Source organism: Beta vulgaris, chromosome 3 (genome assembly GCF_026745355.1).
Source record: "Beta vulgaris subsp. vulgaris cultivar EL10 chromosome 3, EL10.2, whole genome shotgun sequence".
NCBI classification, from domain to species: domain Eukaryota; kingdom Viridiplantae; phylum Streptophyta; class Magnoliopsida; order Caryophyllales; family Amaranthaceae; genus Beta; species Beta vulgaris.
This window is the reverse complement of record NC_079204.1, coordinates 6,573,258-6,592,905: the sequence shown is the minus strand read 5'-3', so window position 1 is coordinate 6,592,905 and position 19,648 is coordinate 6,573,258. Positions and strand designations below refer to the sequence as shown.

General features: G+C 34.5%; 2 protein-coding genes and 1 long non-coding RNA gene across 3 annotated transcripts; 2 read left to right on the top strand and 1 right to left on the bottom strand.

Moving 5' to 3' along the window:
* Window positions 1-270: 270 nt before the first annotated feature.
* Window positions 271-1,019, bottom strand: LOC104888406 (60S ribosomal protein L29-1). Its single transcript, XM_010673369.3, has 3 exons — window positions 863-1,019; window positions 653-773; window positions 271-555 (listed from the first exon to the last, which is right to left on the bottom strand). Exons 2-3 carry the CDS (start codon window positions 752-754, stop codon window positions 475-477), a joined length of 183 nt encoding a protein of 60 aa, XP_010671671.1. The 5' UTR covers window positions 755-773; window positions 863-1,019; the 3' UTR covers window positions 271-474.
* Window positions 1,020-4,690: 3,671 nt separating this feature from the next.
* On the top strand, window positions 4,691-8,048 carry LOC104888405 (GTP-binding protein SAR1A). The gene is made up of 3 exons (XM_010673368.4): window positions 4,691-5,033; window positions 5,119-5,250; window positions 7,544-8,048. Exons 1-3 carry the CDS (start codon window positions 4,905-4,907, stop codon window positions 7,862-7,864), a joined length of 582 nt encoding a protein of 193 aa, XP_010671670.1. The 5' UTR covers window positions 4,691-4,904; the 3' UTR covers window positions 7,865-8,048.
* Window positions 8,049-12,532: 4,484 nt separating this feature from the next.
* LOC125495960 (uncharacterized) lies at window positions 12,533-13,706 on the top strand. Its single transcript, XR_007272417.1, has 2 exons — window positions 12,533-12,947; window positions 13,199-13,706. It is a non-coding gene; the product is annotated as an uncharacterized LOC125495960 (long non-coding RNA).
* The last annotated feature ends 5,942 nt before the right edge of the window (window positions 13,707-19,648 follow it).

Genomic DNA, 19,648 nt, shown 5'->3' with positions numbered 1-19,648 from the left:
AGCCAGTTCTACACGCTAAGTTTAAACCATTTATCGGACGAAAGCATGATCACGATTCACGACAATGCTGGTTCCAAGTGAAGCATTTCATCCCTAATTCAACAAATAGCATAACCTAGATGAATACTTTAAACTACACCTCAAAATCATGCTGTAATCCACAAAAACGCAAATATGGTATAATCCACAACCATATTAATCAACCATAACATACATTTACATACAAAATATGATATGAAACGGAAAACATATACTCAATTGATCCACATATGTTGCAAATACTATAGTCTGATTCTGATACCTCCATTAAAGTAGGAAATCCAAAAGTCGTCAATTTTACCAAAAAAAGGACAAAACTTTAGATAGATTTAAAAATTCTGGTAAAAACCTCTTAACAATAACATCCATCAACAGAAAATAATAATAAGAAACTTTCCTACATAATTTCCATACTCAAAAATAAAAACGAAACATCTATTCTTCGCTAGCAACGTCATCAACCTTCTTGTTGTGCTTCCTCGCGTACCTCTGGTTCCTCAAGAATTTTGGGTCCATCTTCAACATCACCACAAAAACTCAAATTAAAATTTCAAAAAAAAAAAAAACAGAAAATCGTCTTTTTAGAGAGAGATAAGAGAGAGAAAATACGTACCCCTTTGGTGGAGTGGTGGCGATGGCGGCGAGGTTTCTTGATGCCATTCTTGTGAGCCTTGTAAGACTGGTTATGAGCAGTGTGATTCTTCGACTTCGCCATTTTTCACTTCTGCAAAAACCTGTAAAAAAGATCAATTTACGCCATTAAAATCGGATTTGAAGGTGTAAATCGGATAAATGAAGAAGATGAGAGAGAGGAGAGAGAAACCTGAGGTTTGGGGGTAGCAGCTAGGGTTTGCGAGAGATTGGAAATGTGAAGAAGAAAGGGGGTTCTTTTTATTTGAAACCCTAATTTTGATGGTTGCGCTTAAAGTGTAAAGAATGAGACTTAAGCTTTTGGGCTCTACTGGGCCTATGGTTTGTGAAAGGTTATGTTTTGGGTTTGGTCATTTGGATGAAAAGAGTTGTGTTTATTCTTTGAGTTGCAAGTTATGTCATTGATACTGTCAATTATTTTTGGCTCTTTTGCTTTGAATGTGTTATACTCCAATTTACCATAAGGAATACTATGTATCATTTCATATTTTCATCAACAATTATAATAGTATGTTTTTTTGAAGTGTTTTCTTACAAAAAAACTAAGGTAGTATGTTTTGAAAGCAACAAAAACTTTTTAAAATGGAAAAATTGATTTAAACAGTCCCAACTATGGGCGTCCTGACAAAAACAGTTCCAACTATCGTTTTTTATTATTCAGTCCCAACTTTAACCCCCCCTTTACACTGGTGGTCCAAGTCGACTGATGACTTGCTAAACCGGTAAAAAATCATATTTTTCTTTTTTCTCTTTTTTTTGACCTGTTTCTTCGACCTATTCCTTCAGTCTTTCTCTATCCTCCCTCCTTCCTTCCCTTACCCTACCACCCCTCCTCTTCCCTCTTCCTTCCACCCAAATGACAATCTCTCTCTCACACCCGAAACCCGAAGCTCGTGAAATCCGAAGCCCGTGCTACCGTCGCAGTTGTTGTTGGTTGCCGGTGATGAGTCGCGCAAACCTTGCTCGCGTCTCTCTCTTTCTCTCTCTCCTTTAGCCGCTGCTTCGGGGTTAGAGGAAGTCTTTCGGGTGCAGGGGAGGTGAGAGAAGGGGAGGGGAAATAGAAGGTGTGGGAAGGGGAGGGTAGTGGAGGGGAAGGGTTTCGAAGCAGGGGGATGTGTGGCAGGTGGAGGGATGAACTGGGGCAGGGGAAAGAGGAGGGTAGTGGAGGGGAAGGGGTTCCGAGGCAGGGGTGGCTAGGGATGTGTGGCTGGCGAGGGGTGGTAGGGAAGGGGTGGCTGGGGGGGTGGTAGGGAAGGGGTGGCTGGGGAGGGTGGCAGGGGGCTGGTTGGGGAGGGGTGGCCGGTGGCAGAGGAGAGGAGGAGGGAGTAGTGAAGGAAGGAGGGAGAAAAAAGATTGGAAAAAAAAATAAATTAAAAAAGGCAAATTACCTACTACAACAAGTTTTTTACTTGCTGAGACTACTATTGTAAAACACCCTTCAAAGTTGGTACTGAATAATAAAAAACGATAGTTGGGACTGTTTTTGTCAGGACGCCCATAGTTGGGACTGATTAAATCAATTTTTTCTTTTAAAATAGGAAAAAGCTATATGCAGTCCTAAGGGATGCAAATAAGAAGATAAAAATGAAAAAAAGCAAGCATTAGCTGATCATTTATTACATAGATTAATGCAAACTTTTATCATAAATTTACAACTAAATTTCACTTTAAGCAATGTATTTAAATCTTATATGCAATCCTAAGGACTGCATATAGCATAACCCTTTAAAATATACTCCCTCCGTCCTCTATTAGTTTACCCCTTTTTTGGGGCACGTTTGCCGAGATACTAATTTGAACCTTAATATCTCTAATTTTCGATAAGCAAAAATTACAAAAAAGTTGATATTTGGATAATACACATTGAGACGAATCCAACAAGATCTCACACGACTATATTTTTCCTTAAATACAAATCACAAGAGATAGTCAAAGTCATGTATGTGAATAGTGTCAAAAGTCAAAAGGGGTAAACTAATAAAAGATGGAGGAAGTACTTCATAAGATGGTTTTTTTTGGGTTTTTGGAATTTCAATTTTAGTACTCCAGGGTATGAACTAATCCAATTTAAGTGTCCAAATATTTTCATGTTACATATTTTGTGGTCTACGGTTTAAAACAATTCAACTTAACGCCTAAGAGCTAGCCGGGTTAAATCTTCGTTATCGTCACATGAGCAATACCATATATTCAATTTATTAAGTTAGTATAACACAAACAAGCTTGCTTTAAAAAAACCTTGCCAATAATAATTAAACCCGTAATTTTAACACATTAAATATTAAACTGTGAACGCCATCCTAATGAAAATTTAACATCGTTAGCTCTTAAGCCATTAAAGTTGGATAATTTTGTAATCTTAGGAGCTAAATTTGAATAGGTTGATGCAATAAATTTGGAACTAAAGTTGATTTTATTAATATAATGTATTGTCGTAGTTGTTATTTGACTACGAACTTATTATATTTACCAAAATTGAATCCAAACCTATTTTTATTTACCAAGAGGCTGTCAAAGTATGAAAGTTGTTTTTTTAACAAATTGTTACCAACCTCTAATTTTGTTATCATATGATCTTTTAACTATCAAATTTGTTAATTATTATAAAATTCTATCGTAAAGTTCCCACTAATAAATAACACCAATGGTTTTATCGGTCATTTTACCTATACTCAAGTAGCAATACCAACTAATACAACCAACTAAAAGGCAACAACTAATGCAAAATCACTTTTATCTAATTAGTAATTACCCATCAAAGTCGTGTATATTAGGCATATCGTTCATAAGGAAAGTGTTTTTTTTAGCAAAGAACAATGAAAGTCATCTGAGAAACACTCTCCTTACTAGTTATTAGAGAAATGATACAAGCCGAACTCGACTCAATTTTGTACGCTATTGTGCGAGCTTGACTCAAAATTTGCAAATTTAAAAAACTGAACTTGAAATCCCAGTGTCAAGCTTAGTTCAAACTTGGTTGAAGCTCAGCTCTAGCGATTAGAATTTTTATTTTCTTTTATTGTCAGCTTATTCTTGAATGTTATTGTTGTATGAAATCTCATTATGGGTAACATAATTCTCTTTTCATTTTAAAAATATATTACAGCCAAATGCCAAAAGGAAGAAAAAAGAATATTAATCCAAAGTTACTATAAGAAAATTATCGAAATGTAAAATTTTAAATTTATAGTGTTGTTTTTAAGTACTATTTTTATTTCATGGATTAATTTATAAAAATAGTTTGATTATAATTATGATTTGAATTTAAAATGAAGTGTTTTTTCTCCAATATCTTGCGAGCTTCTTGAGTAGAGTATAAAGTATCTCAACTTGAAAAATCTCACAATTTAGCTAGCTTAGAGAGAGAAAAAGAGAAGTAATATGTATTATCTTCAAAATGAAATTTGTCCTAAACAGATAGGCTGACTAGCTTGTATACACAATTAGAAATTTTCAGACCTAACAACTATAACAATATGTAGCAGAATTTGCCACATCAGCTTAGTACAAACTACAATAGAAATATAGAATGCATACAAATTACAATAACTACATGTCATCACAACTCAACTTATCACTTGTCAAGTCAAACTCAGATTTAATTCAAACTTTTTTTTTTGGATTGGTAAGACCAATTGTCCTACCGAACCGTAACCTCGCACAGGTCAATCCGACCAGGCTTAGCTGGCTATATCCTCAAAAGTGTCCCTAATGAGAATTAAACCTACAACTTCAAAGTCGACAAAAATAATATCAAATACTAGACCAAGCTTAGCTTGATGAATTTGATTTCGACCTACTCAACTTCAATTTAACCGAATTAATCTCAAATAGCTTACGAAATTTCTCGTCTCATTTACACCACTAGGCTCTATGGCTATATCCGAGCCTCCCTTATTTACATGGTAGATTGGTAGTTTCTCCTAGAGTAGCTGGTGAACGTGAACAACGAGGGGGGTGTACATAAAAGAATTTTGGGTTATACTTCAAGTAATTGACAATTTGACTACACCCACAAATGGAAAATAATAATAATAAAATAAAACAAAAATCATAACTGTCTTAAACCTAACCCTTCCACAAGTCTAATATCACCACTCTTGTCTCTTCTTAATTCTAATTTTCTTTGTTTCAGATCTCTGTCTATTTTCATTTTCACATTCTGTTCTTCTCAAATCAAATCTAAAAAAACCCATCAAATTTTTTTACAGAAAATGTTTCTATTTGATTGGTTTTATGGAATTCTCGCATCTTTAGGTCTATGGCAGAAAGAGGCTAAAATTCTCTTTTTAGGTCTTGATAATGCCGGAAAAACTACTCTTCTTCACATGTTGAAAGACGAGGTATATTTACTTAGGGTTTCCGATTTAGGGATTTTGACTTTTTTGCGATTGATTGATTGATTGAATTTTTTTTTTTTGAAATTAGCGATTAGTTCAGCATCAGCCAACTCAGCATCCTACGTCGGAGGAATTGAGCATTGGGAAAATCAAGTTTAAGGCTTTTGATTTGGGTGGTCATCAGATTGCTCGTCGTGTTTGGAAGGATTATTATGCCAAGGTTTTGATTTACTTTAATTTGCTTGATAATGTGGAAAATTGTGATGAATTTGATGTTGTTATGTTAATTTAATGTGACCCAGCTATCAAAAGTGTGTATTTTTTTGATGATTTGTGAATTTTGGGTCTTTTATGTTAATTCATGGATCTAATTTTTGTTTGTTTGTGGTTTTGTGAGTAATTTAGTTGTGTGAAAAGTCAAATTAAGTTGATTAGTTTAGTGCTAAAAGTTATTCTTTTGGTGATCAATTGGGTTTGAAAGTAGCTCAAGTTTTGTATGATTAGATTTGATTAAAAGAAGTCTTACTTATGGAATTTAAAGTTTCAATTGGATTTGAAGCTAACCCGGCCTTTTGGGGTTCGAGATTCGGGTCTACATTTGATAAAAGTTATGGCTCATGAAACTTTAATGTATGTGTTAGTAATGATTTCATCTGGGGGTTCTGTCTGATGATGGTAACTGGGGTTTAGAAGAATGCTTCATGTGGTTTTTGCTTTTGTCCCTTTGAATTGAGAGATTGATTTTGCCGACTTTTCATTTAGTGATTGGATTGTGGTTTGATGTTTGGAAGCTAAATTGGTTGACGGATACTTGATTAATGTTGTATTAAATTAGCCCTGTAGTTTTGAAATTAAGAGTTGAGCGAAATTTCTATTTGATCTGGTGAAATTTCATCTGCTTGTAGAGAGAATGCAACTGAAGGTTTGCATTATGCCATTAATATGAGGCTTCTATGGATCATTTGTAGATTATGTATATCTTCTTCGTCTTACAATTCTCGTATACTGATGTATTCACTACTGTGGCTAGATACATGTGAAGTCCTAGAATGTAGCACTGTCAATTTGTTAGGTAGCTGTGAAGTATTAGAACTTCAATGTTTTTCCTTAACATCCTTAGTATATATTATAGGCTGTCATGCTCTAACATGTCTTTGGATCTTATGTCAAGTTAATACTTACATATCTTACATCAGCCATATATGTTGGGGCAATCTATGGTTGCTTGAGTAACACTTCACTTTTTTAAGCTGAATACCCCGTTATTGGCTTATCTGTTTTTTTTTTTTTTTGAGTTGGAAGAGAATTTGTTTTTTTGAACAAACTTGAACTACATTTTTCGTTTGAGTTATGTATGCGATGAGAAGAACAAGGTCTAAATGGACGTAGCAGGAGCCTGCAGCCCTGCAACCTCTTTGTTTACCTGATGGAATTCTGAGATTGATCGTTCCTGTACGAGTGACATTTCTCTGATAAGGAAATCTTATTGTTACTTGAGCAAACACCTCAAAGAACAAATGGCACTGGGAAGTGAGGGAAAGCAGTGGGAGGTGTGTGTAACCTTTTAGGAGGGGTTCTATGAATACCTTAGAACAAAAATAATCTTAACATGATTAAGTTTGCTTTTGGAGAACAAACAACTTTAGCTTTGATATTTTCTGCCATCTTGTGTGGAGGTTTGGCAGTTTTCGCTGCTTTACAACCAGACTTAATAGGCTGCAATAGCAAAATCAAATAAAGTCGTTACTTCCATTTTACTTTTTTTAGACTTAGGCCTGTACAACACAAAATAGTTGGTGGAAAGATGTTTATGTTGCTCAAACCATAAAGAGAATCTTCCTGTTGTTGGAAGTTCAAGTGCTCATTTGATCTGTATAATCTGAGCCTAATATGCAATATACAAGTTGATCTATTGCTGTGCAGTGTAGTTCTTCTTTCTGTGTTGAGACTGCGTAAACTTGAAATGGAAGAGTGCCCAGGAAGATTCTTAGCCTATATGTATTCTCTTCTTCTTGCAGACTTGCTGCACAGTGCACATTCTATTGCTGACCAGCCTAGTCTTTGTATGTAATTGTTAGAAAAGCTTCAGGGAAGAGACATTAGGTCTGAAGATATCCTTCCATCACTGTAGATTGAATGTAGGCTACTTCATATTTTCAACAGAGTAATTGATGCCCAAAGATATAATGAACACAGCAAACATCAAAGACAAATTAGGAATGCGTTCTTTTTGTTGGACATGATACTTAATATAAGGGCCTTAGTTCATCTAGAGTGGCAGATATTTTGAAGTACTCATGTCAATTGTTTCTGATTTTTTGGTTATTGAAGGTTAAGATTCGAGTTATATGCTAGTCCCCCTTTTTACAGCTAGATAAAATCTCTTGAATCCTATTGTAACGAGTAAGAATTGCTTGCTCATCCTTTTGTGAGCTAGGAGACATGTGAGAAATCGGTAACTTTTCATTGTTAATTCTCTGTGACACTTCTCTTTGTTGTCCTTGCTGTTGCAGGTTGATGCTGTGGTCTACCTTGTGGATGCCTTTGACAAGGAGAGATTTGCTGAATCTAAAAAGGAGCTCGATGCCCTACTCTCTGACGAAGCCTTGGCCAATGTTCCTTTTCTTATCCTAGGGAACAAGATCGACATACCTTATGCAGCTTCTGAGGAGGAGCTACGCTTTCATCTGGGGCTTTCTAACTGCACTACAGGCAAGGGGAAGGTGAATCTTGCGGGTTCTAATGTCCGCCCCCTCGAGGTATTCATGTGCAGCATTGTCCGCAAGATGGGATATGGTGAAGGATTCAAGTGGGTTTCCCAATATATCAACTGAGACTAGAAATTAAGAGTTAATTTTTCATTATCTGTTGTTATCCCCTATTCTATGCTTCTTGTGACTACCCATAGAATTCGTAAGACTGATTCTTTAATTCTTATTGTGAGGTTGACAGATACTCTCTTCTTGTCAAGTTGATTGTGCTTATATAAACTCCCTTAAGGACCACTTTTTTTTGTTAGATTGCGATGCTATTCGCCATTCGAATCCGTCGATAGAGAATCTGCCATGGCGTGCCAGAAAACTGACAATAACAATTGCACAATCTTCTCACTCTTTCGAATTGAGCAAGTGCAAGAATTAAGTCTGAGAGTTTAGTCTTACATAATTCCATGCAATCTCCCTCCATTAGTATTCTAATGGTGTTAACTTGGTGCAAACTTTGTCACGTTATTTGGAAGAAGCGTAATTGGCATTACAAGTTTTAACGAGTTGTATGAATTTTTTTATATTTAATTGCGGAGATTGCTTTTATGAATCTTGAGAGCTCAATATTAACGTTATCATATCACAAAAAAAAAAAAAAACTTAAGCACGAATCTTATTCTGTCAACTCAAGTTTAGTTCACTAATATAAACTTGAAAGATCAAACAAACCAAACTTTTATCCTTTAATTCAGTAGCATTGTATAATAAAGCATTGACGTAGTAATATGGAAGTTTTCTACTTTTTGTATGAATATGTCCATCTAGAGTTTTTTTTTTTTTTTTTTTTTTAAAAAAAATTATGAAACAAAGCCAAACAATATATGTCTACATCACTTAGTCTCAACTTGTTCTTAAAATTTCGCCATGCTACAAATTCATTAATCGTTATATACGACATGTGATAAAAAAGAAATTAAACTCGAAAATTAGATAATTTATTTGAATTATTTCCTTTTTAATTTGATAAATTTTAAAGTTAGAGCATTGGTGCATTAGTAAATTACATAGATTACTTTTTTCTCTTTAATTCCCTTCTTTTGTGTGAAATAAGAAATACGAACAATTAAAACAAAAATAAAATACTTATAGATTTGTGCTAGCTAGTAGGATCATCACTCGAAAAATAGACAAAAAAATAAAGATTTTATTCAACTATAAAGTTTAACAATGACATTACCCTACGTATATATATAATTTATGATCTCTCCTAATTAGACTCTAATAAAACAAAGATGTAACTAATCCTACATAATACTAATAATACTTGTCCTAAGCAAGCTATTATTCAACTATGAAGTATTAAAAAAAACAGTATGTTGTATGTATGGAGTACATACTATTATTATCTAAGTATTCTAAGAGATAGACGGCAGTGCTACTGTTGTGGCGGCGGCGGCGGCGGTACGTAATTAGGCGGAGGAGCAGAACTCGGACTGCAACTTCAACAAGTGGACGTGAAAAGGAGCATATTGGCAATGATTGATGATGGTGTCGAGGTATGAGCAACAAACTGCCGAGTGTTGGTTAGGACTATTAGACAGTTCTCTTATGCAAGTGTCCAAGGTTTGAATTTGATTGTTGAATGTATGGAAACACCTTCTCATGTCGTCGTGAACTCTTGGGATCAAAGGTTCTGGTTGCGGTGTTCCGAACCACGGGAAGTCGGGTTTAGGGAAGGGAAACAGTGGCTGCGACGGGGTGGTTTGTTGGGCGAAGGTTGTGGTGGCGAACATGGCGACTAAGACACTAACAATCAACAAGCATGTCTTCATCTTTGGTGTTTCTACTAGACTTCTATTACGTTCAAGAGAAAGTTGTAAGATATGAATTGAGTGGGATGGAATTTGAGAGGTATGAAGGGGGTATTTATAGTTTTTGGGAGGTCGGTTTGAGAAGAGTTTAAGATAATATGAACTTGTTAAATTCTATCTAATTACAGATGGGAATATTTGTGATAGAATAAGACTTAATTAAATTATGCGAATGCGGATCTTTTAGAGTTTTATTTGCGGATCCTTTAGAGATAGTATTTTTTATAGGCTTACCTATAATTAGCAATTCTGATTTTATTAGGACGATATGACATATATATGTTGATTTAAGAATATTAATTAGGACACGACCTTATGATTAACCTGTGCTCTAGATATTAGACTAATTGAATTATGGATAGTGTTTTTGATTGATTTTGAATTATAAGTAGGGTTGATTAACATATCAGGTTGGGTTGGGTCGTGTTTAGGTTAATTAATAATAAACACGTTGAACATGTCCCAACCCGGCCAAACCGAACCCGTTTATTAAACGGGTTGAAAAACTCAACCTTGACCCGACTTGTTTATTAAATGTGTTGCACGTATGATCCGTTTACCCCATTTACATATTTATTAAGATTAAATTTCTATTACAATTTATTATTTTTCAATAATAAATTCACATAAAAGTATGAGATGATTAGATTTTCTTTTCATTCTACAATTAGTATTTTTAAAATTCTCACCAACTTTAGCACAATTTTTTAGAAAATTTATATTTTAATGAGTTAAACAGGTCAAATCAGGTTAATTTCGGGTTGAAAATGTCAACCTTAACCTAACTCATTTAATTAAATGGTTAAGTCGTGTCCACCCATTTACTTAAATGGGTCAAAAATCTCAACCCAAACCCGTTTATTTCAGATTAAATTTGGGTTCGGTAAACGGGCTGGGTCAGTTTTTCACCATCCTAATTATAAGCATGTTGAACTATTGCTATAAATCTTTTTATTTCAATTCTCTTATTTATTAATTTAAACCTTTATCCCCATATTTGTGATCTTGCTAACTAGTTTTTCCATATATACCTTATAAGTTAATGTTTGGTTTAAATTTGACAGGTGTGACAACCTATTAAAATTGTATTACATTATTGGGAAGAAGTGTAATTAGCGTTACAAGTTTTAACTCATATGAATTTTCTTTTTGGGATGGTGTATGAATCTTGAGAGCTCAATTATTGCATGTTGTCATATTAAAAAAAAACCTCAAGCACGAACCTTATTGATCTATTAATAGGGTTACCTCACTAATATAAAACCTAAAAATCAAGCAAACCAAAGTATTATCCTTTACTTCAGCAGCATTATTTTATTTAAAACATTGCAGTAATATGGAAATTTTCTACTTTTTGTATGAATATGTCCATCTGGAGTTTTTTTTTATTATGAAACAAACACCAAATATATGTCTACACAACATTATCTCAATTTGATTTATTTTAAGTTTCACCGAGTAGAAATTCATTAGATGAAATCAAAATTGAATATTAAGATTTTAGTTGAATTCTATCCTTTTCCATCTGAATATTAGAAAGTTAGAGCATTGATACATTAGTAGTTACATAGTTTATTTTTCTCTTTAATTCCCTTCTTGTGTGTGAAATAACTAGAAATACCAACAATCAAAACAAAAGCAAAAGCTAAGAATATTGAATTGTGCTAGTAGACTCATCAGATCATCACTCGTTCAATAGACAAAAAATATAAGGTATTATATATTCAACTATGAAGTTAACAACGACATTAGCCTACGTATAAGATCTCTATAATAAGCTATTATTCACCTATGAACTATGAAGTATAAAAAAAGAAAACAGTATACGTATGAAGTAGTATTTATTATCTAAGTATTCTAAGAGATAGACGGCAGTGCGGCGGTGGCGGCGGCGTACGTAATTAGGCGGAGGAGCAGAACTCGGATTGCAACTTCAACAAGGGGATGTGAAAAGGAGCATATTGGCAATGATTGATGATGGTGTCGAGGTATGAGCAACAAACTGCTGATGAGTGTTGGTTAGGACTATTAGACAGTTCTTTGATGCAAGTGTCCAAGGTTTGAATTTGATTGCTGAAAGTATGGAAACACCTTCTCATGTCGTCGTGAACTCTTGGGATCAAAGGTTCTGGTTGCGGTGTTCCGAACCACGGGAAGTCGGGTTTAGGGAAGGGAAACAGTGGCTGCGACGGGGTGGTTTGTTGGGCGAAGGTTGTGGTGGCGAACATGGCGACTAACACACCAACAATAATCAACAAGCTAGTCTTCATCTTTGGTGTTTCTACTAGACTTCTATTACGTTTAAGAGAAAGTTGTAAGATATGAATTGAGGGATGGAATTTGAGAGGTATGAAGGGGGTATTTATAGTTTTTGGAAGGTCGGTTTGTGAAGAGTTTAAGATAATATGGACTTATTAAATTCTATCTAATTACATGGAGTATTTGCGATAAAATAAGACTTAACTAAATTACGCGAATACGGATCCTCTAGAGTTTTATTCGCGGATCCTCTAGAGTTTTAATAAAACTCAAAAAGGTAGAGTTGTATATGATTTGGATTAGGATTATGTACTATATCATTGTATATAGGTATATTATTTGGATAACTCGCTCAATAAGACAACTAAATATTTGGATAACTCACCTAATAAGACAACTAAATATTTGGATAACTCACCTAATAAGACAACTAAAATAAGATAAAATATGTACTCTATTTTCCTAATTGGACTAGAATCAACTAAACCACTACTTCATCTTTTTTTCTCTCTTCATTTTCCGCCGTTTAATAATTTATCTTCATGATCACCCATCTTCTTCCAATATCAATGAGAAATTAGATAGAATATAGAAACTTTGAAACTTTTTTGGGAATTGCAAGAGTAATTAAAAGAAGAGAAAAATCTGTATATAATTAAATTAGTAATTAATTGCATTGATAGGAGAGAGGGTGAAAACGGATTCGATAAATCCGTAATTAGCAGAAAGCATATGATGGAGTTCTTTTTTAAAAAATAAAAATCACTCAATGGCTTCGGTTATTTAACAACCGGAGCATTTAGTGAGTTTATTATATTAAAAAAATTACCAAATGCTTCGGTCGCATTCCTTATATTATAATTTTGCCTCGCTCCCCCATTTTTTCCCGCCTCTCTATTTGTTCTGTTTCTCTCTCTTCCCCTCTTCACTGTCGATCTTCTCCATCTCCTTCTCCTTCTCCTTATCATCACCATTGTTTTCATGCTAAAACCCCTAAATTTGTTCACAAATTCGAACCCTCATTTTTAGGGTTTCCAGTTCAATTTTCACTCGCATTTCCCCCCATTCTACACTAAAAACAAGTAAGTGGCTCGAATTTGTCTTTTTTTTTTTTTTTATTTCCGATTTCTGATTGACTTCGTTCGAAAACTCGAACCCTATAATTCGAATTATGGATTTCGATTTTGCCTCTTTTGGCTTGAATTGCTTGATTTTGTGTTTGTTTTAATGGCTAGCTGTTTTCTGATTGATTGTTGGGATTTCGCAGTTTTTGTATTTCTAGGGTTACTAATTTCTTTTATACTTCCTAATATCTAAACTTTTTGTGCTGCAGGTTTTTGCCATAATTCGTTCGGTGATTGGTATGATTGTTGATGAAAGTTTAAAGTTATGATTTGAAGTCTTTACTTGTGAAAGTTTAAAGTTTGATGATGAATTGGAATTGAAGCTAGCCCAACTTTTTGGGGTTCGAGATTCGGGTCTAGATATGATAAAAGTTATGGCTCATGAAACTTTTATGTATGTGTTAGTAATGATTTCATATGAAGTAATGGTTCAAAAAAAATGCTTCATGTGGTTTATGCTTTTGTCCCTTCAAATTAGGAGATTGATTTTGCCAAATAATTCAATGAACTTTGAAGATTTGCAGATTTTAACATCATTTTCTTGTCAAATTATTACATTTTTATATTGTTAGACCTGGGCATATGAGCCAACACAATATATTTGGTGGAAAGATGTTTATGTTGCTCAAACAATCTTCTTGTTGTTGGAAGTTTGCTCATTTGATCCGTATAATCTTGAGCATAATATGCAATATACAAGTTGCTCTATTGCTGTGATTTCGACTTCTGCAGTGTAGTTTCACTTTCTGTGTTGGGACTGCTTAACCTTAAAATGGAAGAGATCCCAGGAATATTCTTAGTCTATGTATTCTCTACTTCTCGCCGACTTGTTGCACATCTCATTGTTGGCCAGCCTAGTCTTTGGTGTAATCGTTAGAGAAGCTTCAGGGAAGAGACATGGTAGGTCTAAAGATATCCTTCTATCACCGTAGATTGAATGTAGGCTGCTTAATATTTTCAACAGAGTAATTGACGCCCAAAGATATAATATAAAGGGCCTTAGTTCATCTATGAGTAGCAGATCTTCTGAAGTAAGCATGTCAATTGTTTCTGATTATTTAGTTGTTGAAGGTTAAGATTCGAGTTACTTATGCTAGTCATAAAATCTCTTGAACTCTATTGTAAAAGTAAGAATTCCTTGTTCATCCTTTTGTGAGCTAGGAGACTGATGTGAGGAATCGAACTTTTCGTTGTTAATGCTCTGTAACACTTCTCTTTGTTGTCCTTCAGTCCTTGATGTTGCAGGTTGATGCTGTAGTTTACCTTGTGGATGCTTTTCAGCAGCAGTGTTTAAAAAGCATTTAAGTAGTATGCAAATTTTCTACTTTTTGTATAAATATGTCCATCTAGCCTTTTTCTTTTCTTTTCTTTTTTGTTATGAAACAAAGACAAAGAATATATGTTTACATCACATTGTCTCAACTTGTTCTTAAAATTCCGTCATGTAGAAATTCATATATACGACATGCGATAAATAATGAATTAAACTCGAAAGTTAGAGAATTTATTTCAATTAAGTATTTCCTTTTTAATTTGAAAAGTTGAAAGTTAAGAGCAGTGATGCATTAGTGATTAAGTAGATTATTTTTCCCTTTAATTCCCTTCTTTTGTGTGAAATAAGAAATACAAACAATTAAAACAAAAATAAAAGAATACTATAGATTTGTGCTAGTAGTCATCACTCGAAAAATAGACAAAAATAAAAGGTATTATTCAACTATATATGAAGTTTAACAACGACATTACCCTACGTATAGAAATTAAAATCTCTGCTAATTAGACTTTAATAAAAAAAACGATAAAAATACTCCTGCATAATACTAATAAAAATTGTCCTAAGAAAGCTATTATTCAACTATGAAGTATAAAAAACATGTATACGTAAAGAGTAACTATTATCTAAGTGTTCTAAGAGATAGACGGCAGTGCTGCTGTGGCGGCGGCGGCGGTACGTAATTAGGCGGAGGAGCAGAACTCGGACTGCAACTTCAACAAGTGGACGTGAAAAGGAGCATATTGGCAATGATTGATGATGGTGTCGAGGTATGAGCAACAAACTGCTGAGTGTTGGTTAGGACTATTAGACAGTTCTCTTATGCAAGTGTCCAAGGTTTGAATTTGATTGTTGAATGTATGGAAACACCTTCTCATGTCGTCGTGAACTCTTGGGATTAAAGGTTCCGGTTGCGGTGTTCCGAACCACGGGAAGTCAGGTTTAGGGAAGGGAAACTGTGGCTGCGGCGGGGTGGTTTGTTGGGCGAAGGTTGTGGTGGCGAACATGGCGACTAACACACTAACAATCAACAAGCATGTCTTCATCTTTGGCGTTTCTAGCTACTAGACTTCTATTACGTTTAAGAGAAAGTTGTAAGATATGAATGAGTGTGATCGAATTTGAGAGGTATGAAGGGAGTATTTATAGTTTTTGGAAGGTCGGTTTTAGAAGAGTTTAAGATAATATGAACTTGTTAAATTCTATCTAATTACTGGAGAATATTTATGATAGAATAAGACTTAATTATATTACGCGAATACGGATTATTCTTTAGAGTTTTAATTAATTTTTACAAGGTAGAGTTGATTTGGATTAGGATTGTGTACTATATCATTGTATATAGGTGTATTATTTGGATAACTCGCTCAATTAGACAACTATATATTTGGATAACTCATCTAATAAGACAACTAAAATAAGACAAAATATGTACTCTATTTTTCTAATTGGACTAGAATCAACTATCCCTATGAGGATTGTTAAACATCTCCCTGAAATTACTTAAAATCGTCCCAAATTTAATTTATTTTTATAGACAATTTTACCCTTTGCTCTTTTCCACACCCACCACCCCGACCACCACCACCAACCCCACCACTGCCTTTCACCCTCTCCTCTTTTCCACACCACCCACCACCCCCACCACTGGCCTTTCACCCTCTCCTTTTTCCACACCACCCACCACCCCCACCACCACCACCTACCTTCCCACTGCCACCTGCGACCTCCACCGCCATCACCTACGCCCCGCGACATCCTCCTCCATCGCCATCACCTCACGCGACGTCCACCACCTTGACGTAGGAAGGTTGGCGGATAAGTTCGATAAGGAAGCGCGACAAAAAAGCCTGAAATGATTTGCACTAATCGGGCCGACGGAGTCCGATTGCTTATTGTGATACCTTTTCGGAAGCGAAACGACCCAACGAGTCAAACTCACGGCTTTGCCGTGATCTATAGGCTTTTTAAGCCATTCGAGTTCGTTTAAGCCCCGAAATGAGCCTTTTAATTATTTCCGAATTTTATTATTTCCTTAATTTCGTATTAGGGTTTTGTTTTACGTATTTAAACATTATTAGGTCAATGTTTGGAGGCAGTTTTTGACTTTTAATAATATCACAGAGTTCATACTCTTTTCTGGTGGATTCCGGAGTTTTTACAGATTTATCGCTTGTAAATCTGTCTGTTCTTGATCGAGATTAGCGCTTGCTTTTCTCCATAATTTCCGACTGCGTCACACCTCCATTCCCACTCAAATGAAAACTGATTTTTTTTTAAAAAACGCGGACATTCGCGTTTTAAAAAAAATTTCAGTTTTCTTCAGCTTTTGCATGGAGGTGGTGGTGGTTACGGGAAGGGTGACGCGCGACAAAGGAAGTGGTGGTGGTTGTGTGCGACGAAGGAAGTGGAGGTGAGGGTGGTGGAGTGAGGTGGGTGGATGGTGGTATGATATTAATCTCCTTTAGTCTTACCAATATTGAAGAGCTAATCATAGAACAACTTTCTCTCTGTGGGATCGACTCTGACTTACCCTACTATATAGTTAGGAGGATTAGTTAGGTTATTTATTTTTGTTAGGTGTGCGACACGCCTATCAAATTTTAAAATTAAATGTTCACAAGGAAAAGTCCACCCTATAAAGTACCATAAACCTCTCCCGAGTATCTATGGCTTCTCTAATATGCATTCAAGCCTACTCCCGTGGAATCATGCAAATTTAAAGACATTAAACACGACACTTTAACTTCCTAACAATCCATTCTACCTACTCCCTGGAGAACTTCATGTCCTTAATTGAAATACTCAAATCCGTCAAAATCCAACTCCCGTTGTGATCAAGAAATGGAATTATAACAATACTAGTTATCCCTAATCTAGTATTGGAATATGCACAATCAATTAAGCAAGAACAATTAACAATTAAATAGAGAATTTAAAGAAACAATCATGAATTAAATCATACTAGGGTTCAACTTAACCATAGATAAAAGAAATACTCTATCATGAAATAAATAATGAAATCTAAAACTATAAAAGAAAACATAATTAAAGAAATCAATGAAAGAAACTAATAGAACTCATGAATTAATGAAAAAGAATAAAAACTAGGGTTTACACTAAAAACTAGAGAGAAAGAGAGGAGAGAAAACTAAAACCTAAAACCTAAGAAAATAACGTGAGAGGGAGGAGGAGAGAAAGAATGAAAAGAAAACCTATCTAAATAAATATTCAATAACCTAATATGACTTGGAATGTAATTTACAAGATAAGGAAAGTCTTAAATAAATCATTAATAGGCGGATTAGTGATCCGCGCATACGCGTGACAGATTCCAGCAGAAACAGTGCAATCTTCCGAAAGGCATAACTTCTTGACTAGAAGTCTCCTCGGGACGTTCCACCTATCGTTGGAAAGATCTTCAAGTCTAGTTTCCAAATCTGGTGGAATTACTCGATTATAAGAATCACATCAAAAGTTATGATCAGAAGAATAGACGTGACTCTTTTTCACATTTCTTCTAATGATTTTCCGCTTCGTTTTTGCTCAAACTCGTACTATGACATATCCATACGATCCTTATGCATTGTAACTCCTTTCCAAGTGCTCCTAATCCTCAAGTTTAGCTAATCATAATCCAAATACGTTCTCAATGCCTGAAATTCATCAAAAACAAGAAAACATACCAAATAGAAATAGAAAAACATAACTTAAGAATATAATGCAATAATGAAACTAAATGCTCTAAAATGCAACCTAAATGAACCTAAAAACTATATATAAATATGACTTATCATTGTATACATGGTGTTGAAGAAGGAGATAGAAAGATGATTTCAATGGAGGTGAGGGTGTTGGAGTGAGGTGGGCGGGTGGTATTGGCAGCCAGCAGGAGGTGAGTGGTGGTAGTGGTGGCAGCCATCAGAAGGTGAGTGGTGGTAGTGACTTAAAAATAAAAAAGAAAAAAAGTTATAAATGTAATTTCAAATTTTTTTGGAGTGATTTTAAGTAATAGTGGGGCGATGTATGTAAATTCAGTTAATAATTTGTATGTTCACCTAATATGAAATTTGAATGGCGGGATTCATATTGTTCAAGAGATTAAATTGTTTGCGAAAGAATTTGACCTTCAAATCTTTGATGGCACTTCTTCATACTAACTACGAAGAATATGGCATCATAAAAGATCTGAAGGTCAAATTATTTTAGCTTACAACTTAATTTCTTGAACAATATGAATTCCCCATTCAAATTTCATTAGCTGAATACAAATTCTTAACTATTACTTCATTTTTTTCTCTCTCTTCATTTTTCGCCGTTTAAGAATGTATTTTCATGATCACCCATCTTCTTCTCATATCAATGAGAAATTAGATAGAATATAGAAACTTTGAAAACTTTTTTGGGAATTGCAAGAGTAATTAAAAGAAGAGAAGAGTTTAAGGTAATATGGACTTATTAAATTCTATCTAATTACAGGGGAGTATTTATTTGTAATAGGATAAGATTTAACTGAACTTCACGAATGTGGATCCTCTAGAGTTTTAGTAAACCTAGATCTATAATGTAGAGTTGTATATGATTTGGATTAGGATTATGTACTATATTATTGTATATAGGTGTATTATTTGGATAACTCGCTCAATAAGACAACTAAATATTTGGATAATTCACCTAATAAGACAACTAAAGTAAGACAAAATATGTACTTTATTTTCCTAATTGGACTAGAATCAACTATCCCTAGTATTCATCGTTAATTATCCTTCCCACTCTCATAAACAAACAAAAAAAAAAACCAAGTTTCTCTTTCTTGCTTTCTCTACAAATTGAAAGGGAATTCAATTTAGGGGAAAAAACTTCAAAGACGTTTCTGGTTAATTGGTTTTATGGAATTTTAGTAAGTTTGGGTTTATGGCAAAAGGAAGCAAAAATCTTGTTTTTGGGTCTTGATAATGCTGGCAAGACTACATTACTTCAAATGTTGAAAAATGAGGTATTTACTTTTCTCTCCACTTTCATTGCTTCATTATTTTTCTCTTTTTTTGTGACAATATATATAATCTTTCGCTTAATTTTTTTTCTTAATGTTGTTATTAATTACTGCAGAGATTAGTGCAGCATCAACCAACTCAGTTACCAACATCTGAGGAATTGAGTATATGGCTGATAAACTTTAAGACCTCCTTAATATCCTGCAAACTCAAATCATCTTTATCATATAATAAGATATCTCGAAAGTGCTCATACGAAGGTGGTAAAGAACACAACAACCTAATAGCCATCTCCTCATCATCTATGTTTTGCAAATCCATAATTATAGAGAAGAATTCATCTAAATGAGAATCAAGTGGTTTACCTTCGACTAGACAAAGATCATGAAGTC